Here is a 22,846-nt window from a genome sequence, read left to right as displayed (position 1 = left end):
TTTTATTAATTCATAATTCAGATAGGTAACCTATGGAGTCTATTTTCTGATGTTTTCTTTGATTGCAGGAGGCAGAGATATAGTTAAATCTTTCAGAATTTTTCTTTCAGTTCATTTTATTTACCTTTGCACCTCAAATCAGGATACTCTTAACATTTAGTTATTCTCTTTAGGGGTATATATGACTAACAATTTATGAGGTTTGTCATTTTGTGTTTTGGGCTGAAGTTCTTACTCTCCTAATAAGCCCAATAGACAAGTTTTTATCTTATATTTTTAATAAAGTTGTGAAGTAAAAATTGGTATTGCTGTGAGTCAATCAGGCCAAATTTAGTTTGTTGCTAATGAGAGGATTTTCTTCAGAGTAAGAAAGAACGGAAGCTTTACAATTTTTTAAAGTGAACTTTATATTTTCACTTAATTATTTATATTAATTCTCTTTTAACCAGTCATATCTCTTGTCGTATATGTTTATCATCTCACTTAATTTCCTAAGTCCAGTTCCAAAAGGGTCTGAAATGTATTCTGGGTAGCTTCTTAGTGTCACCCACTGTACTCCCCCACGCCGCCAGAATAATTTTAGTGCTTTTGTAGTGGTAAAGGGTACCAGTGTTCAGTTCTTGTTTAAGGATCAGAAATAAAGCTGAAATGTATGAGATACATTATAAACACACAGCAATTGCTCAATAAATCTCTAAGGTAAATTTATTGCAGAGTGAACATATCTTTTCTGTTGGAAGTACCTCATTGAGAGTGTATATCAGACTTCATTTTCCTTCCTTCTGTGGTCTATTTCTTTGATCATTCCTCCTCACTTTGTTAAAACTTTGTTTAGTTTCTAGATCAATTAGCCCTGAGCTAGAAAAAGTTAGTTAGACTCTAATTCCTTAGAAAGCGTTATTCTCTTGGTAGCCAACAATCAATTTCATGAATATATAGTCTTAAAATTATTTTTCTATCTTTTCCATTGTGGTTTTATTTTTGTATATCTGGCTTCTTCTTAGGAATTAAAAGAAATCCAGGAAAATTGTCAGTAGTAATTTTTTTCTTTCTGCTGTTTCTTTCAAGTAACAGTATACTGTTTCACAGGTAGTGCCAGTATTTATAACAGAGTGTTCTCAGTTTCTGCCTCCTGTAACTAATAACCTTGCTGTTATTCATTTTACTTTTCTATAAGCTATAATCACAAAATACATTCTAGCTGTTATTTTGCACAAACTGTTATCTGTTAGATCAATTAAGAATAAGAAAATTTTAAAAAGTATATTTTACCTTTATTGGTTCTTTCTCTCATACTATTCCTTTCTTTAGGTACATTCTGACCTATATAATTTTCTTTCCCTCTGAATAATTTCATATAGTGTGTTTTGCAAGGCAGTTCTACTTGCAAAAAAATTCCCTCAATTTTTTTTTGTCTGAGAAAGTCTATTTCTCTTTCATTTTTGAAGCATGATTTTATTGGATACAGAATTTTAGATTGATGGGTTTTTTTCTTTCAAAACTCAATATTTCAGTCCTCTTGCTTACATTGTTTCTAAGAGAAGTGTGATGTAATTCTTATCGTTTTTTTTCTGTAGCTAAAATCCCCCACATTCCCCACTTCTCGAATCCCCCTTGTCCCTGGTGTACCTTCTTTCCCGATACTCTCTTTGTATTTGGTTTTGTGTAGTTTTAATATGATAAAACTAGTTATTGTTTTTGGTACTTATCTTTTTTGGAGTTCTCTATACTACCTGGATCTGTAGTTTTGTGTCTGTCATTAACTTTGGGAAATTCTGAGCCATTATTTTACTTCACATAGTTCTTTTATTCCTTTCTTTTTATCCTCCTTCGGGTATTCCCATTATACATATGTTAAACCTGTTTCAGTTGTCCCACTCACATAAACTGTTCCACGTTTTCATTGTTTTTTTTTTCTCTTTACATTTTTGTTTTGGAACTGTCTATTGACATATCTGGAAACTCTGATTCTTTTTTTTTCCCCCTCAGCCATGTCCAATTTATTGATGAGTGCATGAAAGGCATTCTTTATTTTTGTTATGTGTTTTTTATTTAGCATTTATTTTTTATTCTTTCATAGAGTTTCCATCTCTCTGCTTACATATTTACCTATTCTTTTATGTTGCCCACTTTTTCCAGTAAATTCTTCAGCATGTAATCATAGTTGTTTTAAATTCTAAGTCTGATAATTCCAAATTTTCTGCCCTGAGTCTGGTTCTGATGCTCGATTTATGTCTTCAGACTGTTCCTTTTTGTCTTTTATTATGGCTGGTTATTTTTTGTTGAAAGCTGGGCATGCTGTTTTGGGTAAAAGGAACTTTGGTAGGTGGATCATTAGTTTGAAGTTTTATGTTTATCTGGCTAAGAGTTAGGTTGTGTTTTCTATTTGCTATATAGCTCTCGTATCCAAGGCTAAAATTTCCTCTTCTTAGTTTCTGTCTTCCTTCTTTGAGTTTTCCTACAGACCTTAAATGGGTGTGACTCCTACAGTTCTTTAGCTATAACTCCCTGTTATTTTATAGGAACACTACAGATCTGAGGATCATGTAGTGAGGTGTGGGAGGAAATATTCTATTCTTCATTAGGTCTCAGTCTTTTAGGGAGCCTGAATTGGGCATTTCCCTTCCCTCATGTCAATTAGGCTCTGGTAAAATAGTTTCTCTTATGGGCAGGCCTTATTAAGGAAGACAGAAAGGTCTAGAATATTTTTAAATGATTACTTTTCCCTTATGCACTGCTAGAAGCAGAAAGGGATTTTTCTCTAGTCTTCACAGAGAGAACCTAGTAGGGCTCCTAGAAATAAAATTCACGAAAGTTTGGAGACTCTGTCTTTAAGGCTGTACCCCTACTGTTTTTAATTCTTAAGCTAGTGTTTGAATTGTTTTATATTATGGTGTAGAGGAAAGTTGAGAATTAATTGTAATATTGTATTTCATATTGACTTAAGGTATGAACTGCTGAAATAGTTTAATTATTGAATTCTCAAATTACGTCTCTGAAGTATTTTGCTTAGTGGTAGAAGTCATTTGGGTTTGAACTAAGTTTAATTGTTTTTATTATTGCTTTAAATGTAAGGATCTTTTGTGATTCATAGGTAATAGGAAATTTTTAGAAATTATAAGCTACTCATTTTAGCTAATCTCATTTAGTTATTTTTCTTGAAGTGGCAGAGCATTATATGACTTCATACATACTTTTGTCTGACCCTACATATTTTTAGTTTATTTTTTCCAGTTTACAACACTGCTGCCTTCGGGTAACAGTATAATGAACATAATTTTAACTACTACATTAAGATATGGGAATACTATTTGATTAGTAACTATTAACTACTGCCTCATTCTAGTATAGTGAGTGTTGTAGTGTTTGAAATTATCATTATTAGTCAAGGAAGCGATGTTCTAGCATGCATCTACTATACTCTTTCAAAATGAATTAATACATATACATAGAAGAAGGGATTTTGACCTCCTTCAAGACATCTTAATTTTCTAAAAAAAAATCATCTTCTTATTTTGCTTCATAAAATTTGACTTTTAATTATGTTGCTGCTAAAGTTATCCTCTGAGATATTGTGCATAGATGATTAAAGAGTTTTTTTTTTTTTTTTGAGGGAACGACACTCCTTAAAATGACCCTTGAAATCTATTAAATCATTGCTTTTACTCAGCATCTCTTTCCTCATTCTCTTTCCTGTTCTTCATAGAAATAGTACATTAGCTTTCTAGTTTTGTGGTAACAAATTACTGTAAATTCAATGGCTTAAAACCACACAAATATACTGCCTCCTACTTCTGTAGGTCAGAAGTCCAGTATGATTGTCACCAGACTGAAATCAAGGTATGCACAGGCTATATTCCTTTTTGGAGGCTCTAGGAGAGAATCCACTTACTGCTTATTTGAGTTGTTGGCAGAATTCAGTTCCTTGTAAATACAGAACTGAGGTCTTGTTTTCTTACTGGCTGTTTAAAGGTTATCGTGCCTTTTAGAAGCCACCACATTTGGTTTATGGTCTCCTTCCTCCAACTTCAAAACCAGCAATGACCATTCAAGGTCTTTTCACTTTACATCCCTTTCTTCTTCTATGATCTTCCACTTTTAAGGAGTTAAAGGGTTAGATTGGGCCAATTTGGAGAATCCAGGAAAATCTCCCCATCTCTGGTCCTTCACCTTAATCATATCTGCAAAGTTCCTTTTACCATGTAACATAAAATATGAATAGGTTTCCGGAGTTAGAGTGTGGACATCTTTGGGGAACTGTGTTTCTGCCTGCTGCAAACAATAATACTAATTGGTGCCAGATTTTTCTGGAATAATTTTCCTTTTTTTTTTGTTTAGAATACCTCTGACCTTTCACTTTTTGATTCAGTAAATACAAAAGAGGTGTTAGAATTTAGTCAAGATACAAATTCCTATATGGAAATACAAATCAGATACTATTCCTATATGGAAATTGTAGGGAAATAGGTTCTAGAAACGCTGAAAAAAGCAGAGTATTGCCTTGAAAAGCAGAAAGTCCTTGTATATTTTTGTGAGTTTATATTAAGTGGCCCTAAATTTTAGTATTAAGGTTCACAGTTATTCACACAGCAGCAAGAAGTATGCCATCACAGGTAATCAGTAAGAAGTCTCCAAATTTAGTATCAAAACTTTTCAGTTATGAAATAAGTAAGTACTAGGGTTGTAGTGTACAACATGATCACTATGTCGGATGCATAGAGGAGTTTTTAAGAGAATAAATCCTAAGGGTTCTCATCACAAGGAGAAAGTTTTTTTCCTTTTTAAAATTTTTGTTCTTTATTTTCTTTTTGTTTTATCTACATGAGAAGTTGGAGGTTAGCTGAACCTGTTGTAATCATCTCACAGTATATGTAGATGAAACCATCATGCTGTAATGCCTTAAACTTACAGAGATGCATGTCAATTATTTCTCAATAAAACTGGAGGGAAAACAAAGATAGAAACTCATTCAGAGTAATAACATAATAATTCATGTGGGTTTTGATAATGGATGACATTACATCTTAATGTGTTTTTTCCCCCCCCCACCTAGATCATCACGAAATATGTATATGAGCTCCTGGAAAAGGACTGTAATTTGAAAAAAATCTCTATACCAGTAAGTCCTGTTTTTAAAAATGCTTAAACTTCCAAATGAGTTAGTTTTCAATTCAGGAGAAAATGGTTATATTAGTTTAACTGTGGTAAGTTTAAATGTTAAGGTTCTAATATGTTGATATTGATAATGATAATATTAAATACATCTGTATACCGCATTTCATTGTGCACAATAGTTCTTTGAAAGTAGTACTTTTAAATGTAGAGGCAAAAAATACTAATAACCAGACTTTTTTGAAAAAGGTGATGCATTTAAAAGGACTACCCCATCTGCCCGTTCTCGTTTAATTTATATAATTTATTTTTACTTACATATCTGAAGTAAACTAAGGTACTTATTGTTGCACTACAAATACACCATCTCTTTAAATATTTCTTGATTGTTTATATTTTTATGTCCATGTTATTTCCTCTGGATATTCCCAAATTCATTCCTCATGCTTCCTGGTTTTTGCAGAGCATTCTTTTCAAATTTTGTACATTTTGCCATTTTATAGTGAAAAAGTTTGAGATTTGTTTTCAGTATCAAATTTGCAAAAAAGTGTTTTAATGTAAAACCTGAAATAGTAAGCAACAAACTGAAGAAATAGTTATCTTATATGTGAAATGATGGTGGTACTAGATTACATGATCCTTGATATTGCTGACAACTCTCTGATTTTATGATATATAAAAATCTGGAAGGCTTAATGAATAATTAATTTAAGGCACAAAACTGTGCATATAATTACTTTGTTTACATGAAATTTTGCATGAGATTTTTAAATTCCTTGGATAATGTTACTCTATGAATTGGAGCATTTGAGGATTTCTTAATAATATTTATCCTCACAAATTAATTCATACTTCAATATTTAAAAGGAAAATCTATCTTATATTTAGTTTTACATAAGTAAGCTAAAATGCTAGATCACAATGCTAATCATTTATTCATTTATCCAACAAATATTTGTTTAAGTGTCTTTTAGGTGCTGGGCACTGTTCCAAGTGCTTGTGATGTACTAGTGAATAATATATCATTCTGTTCAATAGCTACACTAACCCTCATTTATTTGGAAACTTTTCTTCCTTTTGTTCAGTCTACCTTTCTTGTTAATTTTATTTCTTTCAAAGTTTCTGAAGAATGATATTTAAAGAGACTTAGGTTTATTTCTTGTTACAACACAATTAATATTGAGTCATTTAACTCTGTAATACTTGCAGTTACACGGAACTTTTAAACTCACTTCTGTCCCTTAGATTTCCAGGAGAAATCGGAAGATATTTGGCCTATAGATTATGTTATATGATTAAGTTTTACTATTTTATTTATAGAAAGCCTGGGATGAGGTTTAAGAAGACTTTGTTTTATAGATCTGATTATTTTCCTCTCATTTAAATTTAGACTATAAAGCTAATTAACATAGAAAAAACTTTACCAAAATGAGACGTATAGTAAGTGTCATGTCCATTTTTGGTTAGCAAAGATTTCCTGATTTCATGAACTGAAAAGAAACCAAAGTTTTTTGGTTTGTTTTAGGAAATTAATATCTCTCCTCAAATTGTCGTCATATATTTTATATAGTTGTGAAATTTTTCTTGTGTAATTATTTTCTCCTGAGTTCTCTTAAATCCCAAAGCCAGCATTGAAAGTGTCGTTTTGTTTTGTTTTGTTTTGTTTTGTTTTGTTTTGTTTTGTTTTGTATCAGAGTTGTTCTTTTTATTATAGGAATAGCACCAAAGTTTTTTTTTCTCTGATGATGAACTAAGTTTTAGTTTTATAGAACTATTTAATAAGGAAAGAGAGACTCTTCTCTTTTCTTCCCTTTGTTTTCTTTTCATAAATAACAACACCCTGTGGAAACCCATGATCTGATGGTAAAGATTATGATCATGTATTATGTTTACTCCCTACCCTACATATATTCTCATGTACACATTATTCTCAATTGTAGTGTCTCACACTTGTATAGAATTTTAGATTACATAAATTAATAACTTGATTATAAATTTTTGTTCATTTTATTCAGTCATATTTAAATAATCATCACAATTAGTGGGGTTCATGAGTATCCTAAAGTGAATGGTTAACTGCTAAAAATTGTTCTCACTGATCAGTTGGTCTTTGAATTTGATTGGTCAATAAAGTGAGGTAGTGCACTAGAATGACTTTTATATGCACTCCTTAATGAAAGCTCAGTTAATGAATTACCACTGTTTGAAGACAATGGCCTGAACAGCCAGTTTCAAACTGAATTAAGCTAATGATGAAAATTATGTTTTAACCATATAGATATTGTACTGTTTAAACTCAGCATTAACTTTATACAGAGAAAGTTATAGATACCAACTTTAAGAATTCTGTGTTGAATTCAGATGAATATAAGCCAGTGACTATCTCAAATACTGCTCTTACTCCTTAATCATTAATACCACTACATTTCTCATTTTCATTGTTTTTTTTTTTTTTTTACCCTGAATATTCTGGTGTTTTCATGTTTTTAAAGTCAGTTCTTCTGCATGTTCCAGTAAAACTTTTATTCATCTATTCATGGCTACCTTAATTTGCAGCCCTTTAAATATTCTTGAACAGCATTGTAATATAAAAAACACATCTTTATCTTCTGAAAATAAGCACTCATCCAGTTTTCAAGTGATTACTGTGGAATTTAAAGTGCCAACATTCCGTTGCTTAAAAATTGACTCAGTTCCTTGTTAACAGGGTACTTAGTCAAAGAGAGAAAGAAATAGTGATCAGAACCTACTAGAAAGTCTATAGCTTTAGAGTTTTGGGTTTTTTTTTTTTATTTGTTTTTTCTATTAAGATAAACAGATGTCCATTTCCATAGCCATTCCAGGATCCGTTAAGGCCTCAATGATTTTAAGAGGTATTTTATTTGTGCACATTTAGGCATACTCTTTGGTAAATGAATGACTGGGAACCTCTTTGACCTCTGTTTTATTATACACTGACAGCTTTGCTGTTTAATTTTTCTTCTTACCACTTCCCTTTTTTAAAAAAACCATTTTAACGAGTGATTCCTCTCTTTTTATATAACATTCTTTGGTAAAAAGGAATTTTCTTCTCACATTTGGTTTCTCCATCTCTCATCTACTTCCCTTCCTCTCACTTCAGTCAGACCTGCTGTCAGCATTATAATCTGGACATCGCATGCAAGAGAAGCTAATGTGACTGCTTGACACTTCATACTTCTGTTCCTGCATACTTAATTGCTACTAATATACAGCTATATTTTTTTTTAATTTTTTAATGTTTATTTTTGAGAGACAGAGCATGAGTGAGGGAGGGGCAGAGAGAGATGGAGACAGAATCCAAAGCAGGATCCAATCTCTGAGCTGTCAGCACAGAGCCTGATGCGATGCTCAGACCACAAACTGTGAGATCATGACCTGAGCTGAAGTTGGACGCTTAAGCAAGTGAGCCACCAGGCACCCCCACAGTTATATCTTTTTAATTCTTAGCATTGTGTAGCTCTTTTAAAATTTCTTATAGTCATATATCATTTTCATCTCCATATATGCTTTCTGAATCAGGCAAGTATTATAAGAAGACTCATTATTTAGTTAAATACCTTTTATTTAAAGGAGGTCACTGGTGATGCTTGATAACATTCCTTATTCCAAAAGTTTATTCATTCCTTTATTTACTGAGTGCCTACAATGTGCCAGCCTCTCTTTTAGGCATTGTGAATGTAGCTGGATCCAAACAGAAAAGTCCATGCCTTCCTGGACTTGCATTCTAGTGGTGGGAGAAGATGGTTAATAAACAATTATAATACATATATAAAGTAAAGAATGCAATATATTAGACTGTGCTATGTACTATGAAGGAAAATAAAACAGAATGGGGCTAGAGAATTCTCGGGGAGATATTTAAAATAGGGTGGTCAGGAAAGGCTTCACTGAGGAAGGGATTTTTTTCCAGCCCTGTGGCTGTGCTCTTCTTGCTGAAATAATTGCTCTTTGTGCTGTTTACACAAATGGCTACCAGTCTGTTTTAGAATTAGAGAAATTTTAATATTTTTCTCTTCCCAGGAATAGTGACTGGGAACATTTAGAATCTAGGACATTTTTTTTTTTTTTTGGTGTCCAGAGTTTTTGTCTATTTTTTAGTTTCATAAATTTATGAATATCTAATATTGATAAGTGAAGAGCTGTTTCATTATATAGTATGTGGATTGACCTTCTTTATTTGAGGATGTATATGACCAGGCACCTAGACTTTAGCTTCTGGCTCTGACATCTGCACAAGAGCTTCCACTCCTAGTCGATAAGGTTATAGGAATACATAAATAACATTCCTTCAGAAAATAATTGTTATATGAGCCTGTGTTCACATTCTGAAGAAAATTTCAAAGGCCACTGACATAGAATAGTAGGTGATTGAATTTTTAAATAGTTCCCTCTCTCCCCTTTTAAAAACTTAGTAGTATTCCTGGGTAATATGTGATTTTCCAATAGGTATATCATCCTATTGGGTTTTTCTGTTTTCTATTATAGGTGCAATATACTTCTGTGATAGAATTATAGACTCACTAGCTGTGTGATTTGGGGCAAGTTATTTAAATTCCTTAGGCCTCAATTTCTTTATCTGTAAACGAGTATAATAATAGTACAACCTTAATGAGATTGTGATTGAGACCAACATTTACCATAGTATCTAGACCATAGGAAGCTTTAAAAAAAATCAGTTATTCTCATTTGTATTATAATACTAAACCTATAATATAGAGAGATATATTTCAAATATTCTTTTGCATATTACTATCATGTCTTTTATGCTCACCCACCTCATGTGTAATTGTTAATCTCTAATAAATAATGAATATTTTAATTTTTTTAAAGGTTTTTACCTCTATAATTCTGGAATAGACATTCTATAATTTATGGTAGCCATGAGTTGTTTTCTCATTTATGCCTTTGCTTGATCAGAAAACATTTATTTATTACTTAATTTTTTTTAATTACAGGTAGATGCCACTGAGAGTGAACCAAAGAGTTTTATCTTTATGAGTGAGGATGCTTTGACAAATCCACAGAAACTGATGGTTTTAATTCATGGTAGTGGTGTTGTCAGGGCAGGTCAGTGGGCTAGAAGGCTTATTATAAATGAAGATCTGGACAGTGGCACACAGATACCTTTTATTAAGAGAGCTATGGATGTAAGTGCAATTTCTTTTATATTTTTTTTGACATTTTATAGCTCTGTTTTATTATAAGTTATTTTATCCTGTCTCTTCAAAAGTACATTCTAAACATAATCCTATCTTTAAATTGTTTTTTATTTGTAGTGAAAAATTATCCTGTATTATTTTGCAGTTACAATGAAAAAATGGTATCTTAAGTGTACACAAATGTAGATAATGTCTTTGAGATGAATATTTTTATTCTAAATTTATTATTATGTGATATATCACTTAAATTATCAAATACTTATCAGTATTATTTAAAATACTTATAAAAAATACCAAGATGGCTTTTGGAAATCGTTGCCTACTTAAGTTAGAAGCTAAAGGAAATCTACTTGAAATTAATCTCTTATTCTTTAAAAGAAGAGTTAGAATAAGTCAGTGTTTGTTATTTCTTTTAAAAACACCAGAGCTCACAAATAAAATGCTTTAAGCATTAGACAAAGACCTGTAAAATGGTAAATTGAAATATTTACTGAAATACTTTATTCTTATTTGAGTTCTACCTTTTCAGAAACTGGTATTTTAAAATTGTATTCAAGGTTTTCTTTCCTATAATCGTGAAATTGTTTTTTTCTCACCTAGCGTTGTTACATCTTAATGTTTGGCTGCTTTTTTTTTGTTTGTTTTTTATTTAACTGTCTCATTCTTAAGTTCTTCAGTGAACAGGCAAATTTTGCAAAGTGTATGTTTCTTTTAGATACGAATAGAGATTTTCTTCAGAAAAAAGGAAAGTGCTATCTTGTAGAAAAAGATTTCATTTAAGAACTTAAAGTTATTTAGGAATATATGTGTACATGTATGCATTATAGGAGCTACATTATTACATTTTTGTAATTACAATGGGAGAGGAATTGTTTGAAACATTGATGATTGCAAAGGTCAAATATATGTTTCCTGCTCTGTTACCTCTGAAATGATAAAATTAAGGCCCAGCCCAGCTGGACTTTATTTTTATTAATAGATTTTAAGGCCCTTAAAATGCTTCAAGTAGAATTTCTTGGGTTAATTGTGTATTGTTTTTTCAGCCTTCATGGATATGCAGAGAACAAAAGACATTACTTTTGATTGGTTACAAACTTCAACAGTACTTTTTTAGTATTATTTAAGTAAACTATAGTAGAATTTAAGTAAAATAAAGTTTAGGGTGAAGGACATAAAATATTGTATTATTTAAACATTTATATCTCTAGTTATGAATCATGAAATTACCTTTCTGTCTGACACATTAGTTTTTGGTTAGAAGAGATCCTATCAGTGGTTTTGAGAACATTTTATGTGAAATGTGATCACAATTCACTGTATATTTGAAAATATAATTGAGTAAAGAAAATTCGATGTGTTTGTATATATAAATGCTTAGTGAAATATTTTATGTCATTACATTGGCCTGCTAATAGATCAACTAAGCCTTTCTTTCCTAGTTTTATTGTTGTGTAAGATTTTTCAAGGTGAAAGACTATGGTAAGTCATGCCAAAATCTGTGAATAAGCTATCTGTTGGTTTCCCAAACAGGAGGGAGGAAGTTTGTTGGTAACATTAGACTCGTCAGTCATTTTGTTCTTATAAGTAGAAGTGTAGTGTTTGGAGACTAACAGCATTTCACTGCCTTGACTGTTTTCTGCTTTTCCCAATAATAGGAACTCATGATTCCTTAAAAACAAACAAACAAAAAACAAAACAAAACAAAACAAAAAAAACCAAAAAAAAAACAAAAAGTACTTTAGTATTTAGTGTATTTAGAATTTATATGTTGTGTACTTTGAGAATTTTAATTGATGTACTTTTTTCTTTTTGTTTTATATTAAGAACTTGAATATGAACTTTATTGTGGTAAATTTCTACCTGGTAAATATTTAAAAATGGGTATCTCTTTAATCTAGATAAAGTGATTTGTTACTCTGGTTTTGCCTTTTCATGGTATTTCTCCGCAAGTTCTTTAAGGACTAGGTTCGGGGGGAGGGGCGGGAGGAGACTGGAGGGAAAGGGGTTGTATTCTAGGTAGCAAGCACAGGAAGACTAATTTGAAGGAGAAGAGCTACTTCACCCTTACCTTTTAGTCAGATCAGCTCTATTTGTTTTTATTTTGTGGACTTTTTTCTAAAATCGTTTTTAAAGAAATGTTTCCAAAGTTTACAAAAGACTGGAAGCCACTACTCCTTTCTTCATGATCTGTCAGTTTTTCATATTACAAGTGAAGTAAATTCTGATATTTTTCAGGATAGACAATATGATCTCTACTTAGTATGGTTTATAATATTTCTGCTATGGCACCTCTTCCTCGAGCTCACCCACTTTCACTCTCTAGAGTGTACTCTTGCATTAGTAAGCTTTCCTGCTTTCACAGCTGTAAAAAAAAAATTTCTGCTATATCCCTTACAGATTTTTAGGATAAGATTACAGGTCCTAATATTGAAGTCATAGCACTGTAGGATTAAAACTTTTTCCCACCAGTGAAACCCTGCTTCTAAGTGGACTGTTTTGTTAACACCAACTACAACAACAACAAATAGGTTTAAATCTATGGAGCCACTTTTGTTGAAGCTGGGGTGAGGATTGGAAAACTTCTATAAGGACCCCTGAGATTTCTTCCTGAACCCTAGGGCTCAATAGATCACAGTTTGAAAATAATAACAGATATTCCAGTCCTTGCATTTTAGATATATCAGAACTTTATTGTAAAAAAATTATTAAGATTTCATGTTGGAGAAATAGTACATATCAGATACTGTCCCCACAGCTTCTGAGGTTACCATAGCTCATATTTTTAGTGTTTAACAGTCTTCATTGCATATCATATTACTTGGAGTAAGAAACTGTATATCATATAGCCAAGTACTAATTATTCAGTGTTTGTGCAGTTTGAGAGTTACTCGTACGTGTTTCTTCTTTGATCTTTTCTCATGTGGATCTTTCTAGGCATTTCAGTTGGTCTCTGTAAAATGGGCAAGGAAAGTAAAGTCATTACATTACTTGAAGTCATTTAATTACTAATTGCAGATATAGAACAAGGGTGCAGAATTTAAGGAGTCAGTCACTGTCAGGGTTGTGCAGTATTTGTAGGACCCAGAGGATGAGTGCCTCCTTAAATTTTGCATCCTAGGCACCTCTCTGATCTCTCCCTGTCCACGCTTTGACTAATTGAGATGTACTGTCAAAAAGTTTTATGGAGAGTAGTTTGGGAGCCAATAGTCTATAGAGGCAAATTTTACCATGTATCAGAATCACGTGGACGGCTGGTGAAACACAAATTGCCTTTTCCCAAAACCCGATTTTGATGCAGAAGGGTCTGGTTGGGGCCTGAGAATGTACATTTCTAAGACCATACCAGTGATGTGTATGCTGCTAATCTGAGCACAATATTAAAACCTCTGGTATACATAACAAACTTTGGATGGTTGAGGTTAATTTATAATTTTCAGACTCTAAGTATAATGGATGAGGTAGAACTTGATGGCGATTATATTTAGTAAAAGTGTAAGAAGTTCTAGAAAATGTTTTATAATTAAATCAGTAGAGAAATAAAAGTTTAAATTATGAAGAATACTTTCAAAATACTATGTAACTGATGTACTCAATATGACAAAGTTTATTGATTTTAATAATTTTTTAAGAAGTCTGATTACTTAACTAAGCCTACATTTTTCCTAATTTCTCATAGCTGGATTATTTAGAAGAATCTGATGTTTCCATAATTACTTAATTTTACCATGCATGTAATCTAAAAGTCAGGTAAGGGGTGCTTGGGTGGCTCAGTTGGTTAATAAGCAACCAACTCTTTATTTCAGCTCAGGTTGTAATTTTGCAGTTTGTGAGATTGAGCCTGCATGTAGCTCAGCACTGGTCTTGCACTGACAACACGGAGCCTGCTTGGTATTCTCTTTCTCCTCTTTCTGCCCCTCACCCCACTCACATGTGCTCTCTTTCTCAAAATAAATAAACTTTAAAAAAATTATAAGTAAAGTAAAATCAAAAGGCATATATCAAAATGGTGATTATCCTTTGCTAATCCTTCCTCATTTATTCTGTTCTTAGATATAGTCTGTCAGTAGTTTTGGAGTTACTTATATGTTCCATATGCATATTTTTAAATTATAAGGCTGTTCTTTTGATTTATCAGTCACTTGATATTAGTCTTGTGTACTTATGGTACACAGGAATCTCTTTCCCATCATCACAGTTTTTGGATTCAATCAGCAATCAAGCTTTGCAATATTACTCTTACTTCAATACTGTTTATGGCTGAGCCAGATAGGTACTATGGTTACATTTCATTTTTGCTAAAGTTTTTTTTTCATGGAATTGATAACTTCTTTCCTTTCAATTTTCTTTGTAATAATTGTTAATTGAGATCTTGATTGGCTTCTCAGTAATGTTTTTACAGGGCCAGACTTATCAGAGAATCTCATAGTTTTCTCTTCTGGAGACCTGTCTTTTGGAACCCTGTGGACTTGTGTTTCAGTCTTGACGGGTCACTTTCTAAGCTTGCCTGTCTACTTGTCTCTCATCCTGGGATTCCCCTCAGATTCTCTCTTATGTTTGACCTCCTCTCTCCTGGATCTAATGACGCCAGCGTTTTGGATATATGCCCTCATTTTGTTGGAGCTATCAAAAAGTGAATACGACATAAATTTCTAAAACCTTGTGTTTCTGGGGGAAAAAAAAAGTCTTTATTTTACTTGTTCCCTTTATTTTGATAACTCAGCGAGGCATAGAATTCCAAGTTGAAAATCATTTTCACTCTGAAACTTGAAGGCTTTGTTTTCATTGTCTTTTAGCTTCCAGTGTTGTAATTGAAAAGTCCAGTACCATTGTGATATTGCATGCTTTTGCTCCCTCTGTGGAAGATTCTTTTCCTTCTGCCTGGTGTCAAGAAGCCACTCCTATTGCTTTTAAGAAATTTCCTGTTATGGTGTTTTGTCTGTTTGTTTTTTATTGTTTTGGGCACTTGGTGATTGCTTTCTATCTGTACTATACCCCCATGATGATTCTCAATCCTTAGGAAATTTATTGTGTTTTTTCTTGATAATTTTAATTTTCTCTATTTCTAGAATTAGTATCTCGGTTTTGGAGTTGCAGATTGAATCTGTAAATGTTTTATTGAATTGCTAATACTTTCTCTCTTATTTCCATCTATTTTTGCCCTAATTTTGTTTTAGTAGGTTACCTACTTTATCTTTTAGCCCTTCTATAGAATTTTTAAAGTTCTATCATATTTTGGAATGGAGCTCTCTTTTGAATCATTTTGCAGACCTCTGCATAGTACACTTGATTTGAGCTCTGTGTCTCTCTCCTCCCCTTCTGTGGTCGTTTGTCCTTTCAGTCCTTTTCTGGATGTGTCTCAAAAGGAAACACCTTTGATTTCTTGTAGGGCTGTCTGCACAATGTGAGATTATGACCTGGTTTTGGGGGTTTTGGTTTGTTTCTTTGTTAAGGAATGTGGTAATTGCACCCTAGGTGATATTAAAAGTAATGCCTCAGATTTTGGCCTCAAGGCCTACCCCTACTTTCTAAGAAAAGCACCTCGAAATTTCTGAGTTTTTCTGAAATTCTTTGGATGAGTTGACTTTCTTCCAGTCATGATCTCCCTCTGGAGGCACTTAAGTTTTTGTTTTTTGTTTTTTGTTTTTTTCTTTCCTCTGTAGTACCAATCCAGTTCCATCAGCTTACAGTCTCCTAAAAATTTATCGACATCTGTGTCCTCTGTTCTCTCCACACTCATTTGTTTTGTCTCATTTGTTTAATACCACCCTTCTTCTTCTTATTTTTTTTTTTTACTAATATTTTAGTATGATTTGTGGAAGAAATGGAGATAATCAAAAGAATTCAGTATACTTTTTTAATTACATGTTTTTTTATCTATCTTGTTGTTCCAGTGACAGGTAGTCACTTTGCAACTCATCCTTTTTTAAAACAAATAACATTAAAGCAATTTTCTTTATAACAATATTCTTTGCAAACCTTAGGAGATGATATCCTTATGTAGTGATATTCATCACAGTGGAATGTTTTAGGATTTTCTTTTTGAAATCATTGATTATAAGGTAGCTAAATTAAAGAATATATAAACTATTGTTTGATATAAATTACATACTTTAAATGTTGATTTACACCTTTAAATTGCTTGCTTCCCTTTTAATAAGCTATACTTAACTCTTCTATTCTAACCTTCTGATTCCTCTTTCCTTAGTGTATTTGGGATCCCCTCCTTTTTTGACAGGCACATTTTGTAAAGTTGATTGATTACAGTATTAGGATTTTTTTTTTTCCACAAATGAACATGGAGCCATTATAGATAGTTATCTAAAATAGGGTGGGTTTTTTTCCTCAGTAATTTGAGTAATTAAATTTGGTAACACTTTCTTAACTCCTGCCTTCAATTCACTGTTCCACCTAGGTACTGCAAGGTCTTACTATTTTAACATGAATATTTACAAAGTTGGTGACGTGGAAATTTTAACAGGATTCTAATGGTTGTTGCTGCAGTAAGAAGTACTTTATCAATACAGGGCATAGCTTTATTCTTAACTGGAGCAATGACATCCAGCAACTTTTGGGATGTTACTTAGTATTTACATAGTGCAAGCAGAATATAGTATAGCAGAATACAGTTTATAATATATGCTTAAGGTCTCAGAAACCTCAAAAACATGAAAATTGTTTGGAGCTTTAACATATGTTTTTGTTTAGGGGCGCCTGGGTGGCGCAGTCGGTTGAGCGTCCGACTTCAGCCAGGTCACGATCTCGCGGTCCGTGAGTTCGAGCCCCACGTCGGGCTCTGGGCTGATGGCTCAGAGCTTGGAGCCTGTTTCCGATTCTGTGTCTCCCTCTCTCTCTGCCCCTCGCCCGTTCATGCTCTGTCTCTCTCTGTCCCAAAAATAAATAAAAACGTTGAAAAAAAATAAAATAAAATATGTTTTTTGTTTAAAGGACTTAGAGGCTTTGATGCTTTTTTTGAAAAGCCATTCAAAGCTTTGTGGAACTAAACACTTATTAAAATAAGATGCTATTTTTCAACATCTAAGATTGGCAGATAAATTGATAATAAATTGTATGATAATACCAAGTTTGAATATTGTTGGAAATGTAATTTGAAGCAATTAGTTATATTTTCCTAAATTAAGTGTGCTTATTAACCTTTGATCCTAAATTCCTTTTATAGGAATTTATACTAGAGCAGTACACAAAGTATTCATATGAGGATGCCCATCAAAGGAGTTTGTAATGACACTAAAACTTCTAATCACTGAAATATCCACCACTAGGGGACTATTTGATTAAATAATGGTATATTCATATAATTAAAAATTATATACCTATTAAGAAGAATGAGATGTGTGAGTTTATGTGTTAATTCATATAAGATGATAACTAAGAGTTAATCAGATGGAAACACAAGAATGAGATCATTTGTTAAAAAGTACAGTTATACATGTATACATGTACACTTCTCTATATACAGGGGTACACATTGATGTTCCAGGAAACTTAGGCAAGAAACTATGAATTTTCTTCTTTTGCTTTTACTTACTCATTTTTTATGTTTAATTCTCTTTTTTTGTTTTTTTTTTATTTTACTTTAAGCAAGTATTACTTTAATAATTTGAAAGACAAAATTTTTTAAAAATTGTAAGTAATATTCATGAAATATACTGTAGTACTATTATCACTTAACTATTATTAACTATATATATTATCACTTAACTATCCCTTAACTATTTCTAAAACAACTTAAATGTTACATTACAAAACTGCACGCAGCTTTTTAAAATAATTATTGATTTTTTTACCCATAAAGACTGGCTAAATTTAGACCCCTGAAATTTAATTTCAAACTTTAAAAACATAACTGCGGGGTTTTTTTCTTATTTGAAATATGGTCTATTAAATTATAGGTTGAAACCAAGAACACTAATTCCAAATTTTAAGAGTAAACTTTGAGAGAAACTACATATTAATCAAAGAAAATATAAGCTATTACATTATATACTTCATAAAATATTGTTCAAGTCAGAAATTCCAGAAAAGGTTAAAAAAGCTTAGCACATTACTGAACTGACAAGTTATATGAGGCCACACTAGCCCCCATGCCAGCAAAAGAAAACAATGGAATGACAGCTCTAGTGTTTGGAGAGACGTTGTTAACGACAGCTTATTCCTTTATGATTTCAACTCTTGACAGAAGACAGGTCTGCTTGTTGCATCATGGCAGATATATCATTACCTTATGGCCCTGTCATGACTGATTTGGGAAAAAAAACCCACATCCAGTTTTGAAAATCCAATTACCTTCTGGAATTTTGGTCACTATTTCAGAGATAGATGTGAATAGCCATTCTGTGATAGCTCTTTGCATCTGTATTGTTCCCTAGTACTGAACTAATTAACTAATTAAGCATACACTGAAGCTCTTTCTGTAGTCAAGTAGAGAGCAAGGTGTAACAGCATAGAGCATCTTGATATTCTTACATCATCTCAAGAAAAATACTGCAAGGCCTCTTATCCTTAATATTTGTTTTCAACCTATATTTATACCTGACATCGAATAACTTTTAAAGTAGACCTAGGCCTTTTCACTAAGTGCAAGAGAAAAAAATACTGGATGTTTAAAATGATTAGGCACCATTTTTACTTGAAAAATTATTGGTCATAATTATAATTTCATTTTGACTTGGTCTTTCTATTTCTCAGTTACATGCACATTTGAATTCTCTTGTGTGGTTTTGTTTTGTTTGTTTGTTTTTAATCTCCCTTGGCTGCCTAAGAAGTGACTCTGGAGACAGAAAGAGGGTGTGGGTTTTGAAAGTATGTCGAAAGCCTTGGGGTTTGTGTATGATCAGAATTTTAATGGAGGTTGAGGTGAGTTTAAATGCATCGAAAGCAAACATTAAAAACTTGTTTAATTTCTGTCATGTTGTTCTTTTTTGAGTCACTCTGATATCTTTTTCAAATCTGCTTTACTCTTGAGCTTTGTGTTACTATATCCACGATCTGTGTTTTCCCCTCTTTTTATTCTGTTTTAACTGCTGATCCCTTTTCTGTGGTTCTTCCTTTAATATCAGCTGAAGCAGTTTGAATTGCTGAATCAAAGCTGTTTGGGGAGTGAGAGAGTGTGTAAGATTGTGCAGGGTGAGATTCTCTGGGTAGAAGGTAACACCTCCTGCAGTTATAATCAATGCTCTGGACACTTTCAAAGATTGGAGAAGTCATGACTTGCTCCGGGGTTAAACTTTTAAAAGAACTTCCCTAGGGAAAAATATCATCAATAAAATGAAATAATTAGCTAACAATTCTTGAGTAGCCTAGGTTTAACAAGAAAAGATTAGAGATAGGTCAGCTTTGCATTTTTCACTGTACTTTTGGTTCCTTCTGGGTTTTAGGTTTATACTTTTATTTATCCAAACATGGTTTTAAAAACTTAATTACTTCCGTATATCAGTTGAGCCCCTGAGTTACTTTAATTTGAGGAGAAGAACTAAAATGAAAAGAATATCAGCTTTTAGGAGTAGGAAATAGTCTGAGCTGCTACTTGAAATAATTGAGACAGTAAATTATGGAAGGTAGGTTGTTTATGAAAGTGTAGATTGCACTGTTTAAGTCACCAAGCTTTAGATTAACTGCATTATATGTGTGTGGATATTCACATATTTTTAAATGTATTATATGGGTTAAATGAATTATATTTAAATAATCAGTAAAATATGATTTTTTGAAGAAAAAGTGTTAAGTGAATTTAAGGATTAATAATTATTAGTTTCCAGGGGTGTTGTTCAGTAGCATGCTTCTTTGGTGATGATTTTATTCAGCTGTTTATGTGATGTAAATAAAAGGCATATTTTAAAATATTAATTCCTAAAAATATTAATTCCTAGATAAATTATCTATTTTTATTTATGAAATTAGAAATCATAACTAATAAGCATTATGACTTAAAGATTTAATATGAAAAGGATATGTTATTAATTACTTATTTTTTTATTTATAATACAACTTTTTTAAATTAAGACTGGATTTCAACAGTAATTCTGGATACTAACAGGCTAATACTTTAACTGTTTTTTGTTTTGGTTTTTTTTTACATAAAATATATAATCTTGTTTTCCTGGTCATAAAACAAATCACTATTTCAGATTTGTAGTGAGGTGCTATAAGAATTAGATGGAGGGGCGCCTGGGTGGCTCAGTTGGTTAAGCGTCCGACTTCGGCTCAGGTCATGATCTCACGGTTTGTGAGTTTGAGCCCAGCGTCGGGCTCTGTGCTGACAGCTCGGAGCCTGGAGCCTGCTTCGAGTTCTATGTCTCCTTCTCTCTCTGTCCCTCCCCCACTGTGCTCTGTCTCTGTCTATCAAAAATAAATCTAAAACAGAATTAGATGGAATACTTTGGCATACTTCATATATTTAGAATTACGTACTTTTATATTTTAAAATAAATAAACTCTTATCACTTTACTCCAAACATAAATACAGTGAGTTATCTCTTACTGTCAGGTATGCATTCAGATGACAACAATCTTTTAGAATCTATGTTTCTGATTTGTGTTTATAATCCTTATTGAAAAGGAGATGGTACCTTGTTTATGAAATGAATATACAAGGATGAATATGCCTCGTGAAGACTGAAGGCTGTGGAAGAGCGCTTCCAGTAGTATTAATTTTTAAAAAAGCACAAATAGTATAATGTTAATAAAAAGGGGCACCTGGGTGGTTCAGTCAGTTGAGTGTCCGACTTCGGCTCAGGTCATGATCTCGCTGTCCATGAGTTCAAGCCCCACGTCAGGCTCTGTGCTGACAGCTCAGAGCCTGGAGCCTGTTTCAGATTCTGTGTCTCCCTCTCTCTCTGCCCCTCCTCCACTCATACTCTGTCTGTCTCTCTGTCAAAAATAAATAAACATTAAAAAAATTTTTTTTAAGTAATTAAAAAAAAACACAAGTTGTATTATGTTAACAAAAAGCACAAAAAAAGTATTGTGTTAAGTATATATTCTACAGTTTAAAAAAATGGATAGTTTCAGGGTCATTCACATTTAATTTTATACGATTGTGAGATTAAAAAAAAGATTGAGATTTAAGCCAGTTCAGGTTAGGTATGCCATCTACAAATGGCACAGCAGAGGAAACTATTATTTTTTGTTGCCTAGAGTTTAAATTATAATGAACATATGTGCTATAATTTAAATTCTGAATGAAAGTAAGTTATTTCACAATTTATTGTTTTATAAATCAAAACTAAAGTCTTGATAGAGAAAATTAATATTTCTAAGAAGCTCTCCTTTGGCCTTTTATTTCTGCAGTAACACAGTGATAATGATAAATAATATAAGTATTTCTTCAAAAGAAACTTATTAAGAAAATTAGGGAGAGTACTGTTAAGCAATTCAACTTTGCTTTTCCTTTTAATAATGAAGACCATTGCTTTTATTATAATTTTCACAGTTTTACCATATTTAATAGTGTGACTGAAGCTTTTAAAACAATTCTATTAAGTTGTGATCCTTACGCCTTCTTAAAACAATTCTATTAATTTGTTGTCTTTATGAGGCACCTGGGTGGCTCAGTCGGTGAAGCGTCCGACTTCGGCTCATGTCACGATCTCATGGTTCATGGGTTCAAGCCCTGCGTAGGGCTCTGTGCTGATAGCTCAAAACCTGGAGCCTGCTTCAGGTTCTGTGGCTCCCTCTTTCTCTGCCCCTTGCCTGCTTACACTCTGTCTCTGTCTCTCTCTCTTAAAAATCAACAAACATTAAAAAAATTTTTTTAATTGTTATCTTTATGATTACATAAAGAGATTGGAAACTTTGTTAAAGATAAGGACACTATTTGAGATATGAAGTTATAGGTATAAGCATTTATATATTCTGGTGCAGCTTGAACATAGGATGTTAAATAATAACTCACTTTAATAAAGGTCAATTTATTTCTTTATTATTAAAAATAGATATGTTTTGAAACATATTCGTGACTATACCATATACACAAACATACATATATGTATATGTATATGTTAAAATTCCAAATTCCTAACCCAGTAGTGGTTTGTTTTTTTTTTTCCCAATAAACTATTATTTGAAAGACATGTCAATTCTGTTGGGAAAAGAGTACTTGCTTATTCATACCATGAGCTGCATGTTTGAATAAAATTCTCTTTAATAATGAATTAGTCTTAAAAATATTTAAGAGAACATATATCCAGAGAAACACGTGCCAAGAATATTTCTAAACTTTCTTAAGGAAAGTTTGATGTACTTCTCAGTTTGCATTTTCTGATAGTTAACATATCTTTCCATTGAGTTTTGATGCACATTTACTTAGTATTGTAATGGTACTGCCCTTTTGAATAGTGTGTATTGTTTATGATCAAAAACTTAAAGAAGTTAAACACTTTTATCAGAAAAAACTTAAACTATTGGTAATTGTCTTTTTTTTCCTGGAAATTAACCAATTATGACATCAAAGCCTGTATGGAAAGGTATGTAGTAGGTCATTCGCTGCTGCAGGCAGTTTATCTCACTCAGGATGCATTTGTTTTGGTTTCTCTCAT

The 22,846-nt window shown here is 32.3% G+C and overlaps 1 protein-coding gene across 12 annotated transcripts in view; it reads left to right on the top strand.

Moving 5' to 3' along the window:
• FAM172A (family with sequence similarity 172 member A) overlaps nucleotides 1-22,846 on the top strand; it is a 424,698-nt gene that overhangs the window by 100,797 nt on the left and 301,055 nt on the right. For 11 of the 12 annotated variants that reach the window (XM_027037994.2, XM_015065295.3, XM_053201207.1 and 8 more), the window contains 2 exons: nucleotides 5,054-5,119; nucleotides 10,089-10,280. In XM_027037994.2, the coding sequence (XP_026893795.1) occupies nucleotides 5,054-5,119; nucleotides 10,089-10,280 (258 nt within the window). The remainder of the gene's footprint in view (nucleotides 1-5,053; nucleotides 5,120-10,088; nucleotides 10,281-22,846) is intronic. The other variant, XM_027038012.2, reaches the window with a different exon arrangement.

The sequence above is a fragment of the Acinonyx jubatus genome, chromosome A1 (assembly GCF_027475565.1).
Source record: "Acinonyx jubatus isolate Ajub_Pintada_27869175 chromosome A1, VMU_Ajub_asm_v1.0, whole genome shotgun sequence".
Taxonomy (NCBI): domain Eukaryota; kingdom Metazoa; phylum Chordata; class Mammalia; order Carnivora; family Felidae; genus Acinonyx; species Acinonyx jubatus.
Note: the sequence above shows the minus strand (reverse complement) of the source record. Positions and strands in the feature narration are given on the sequence as shown.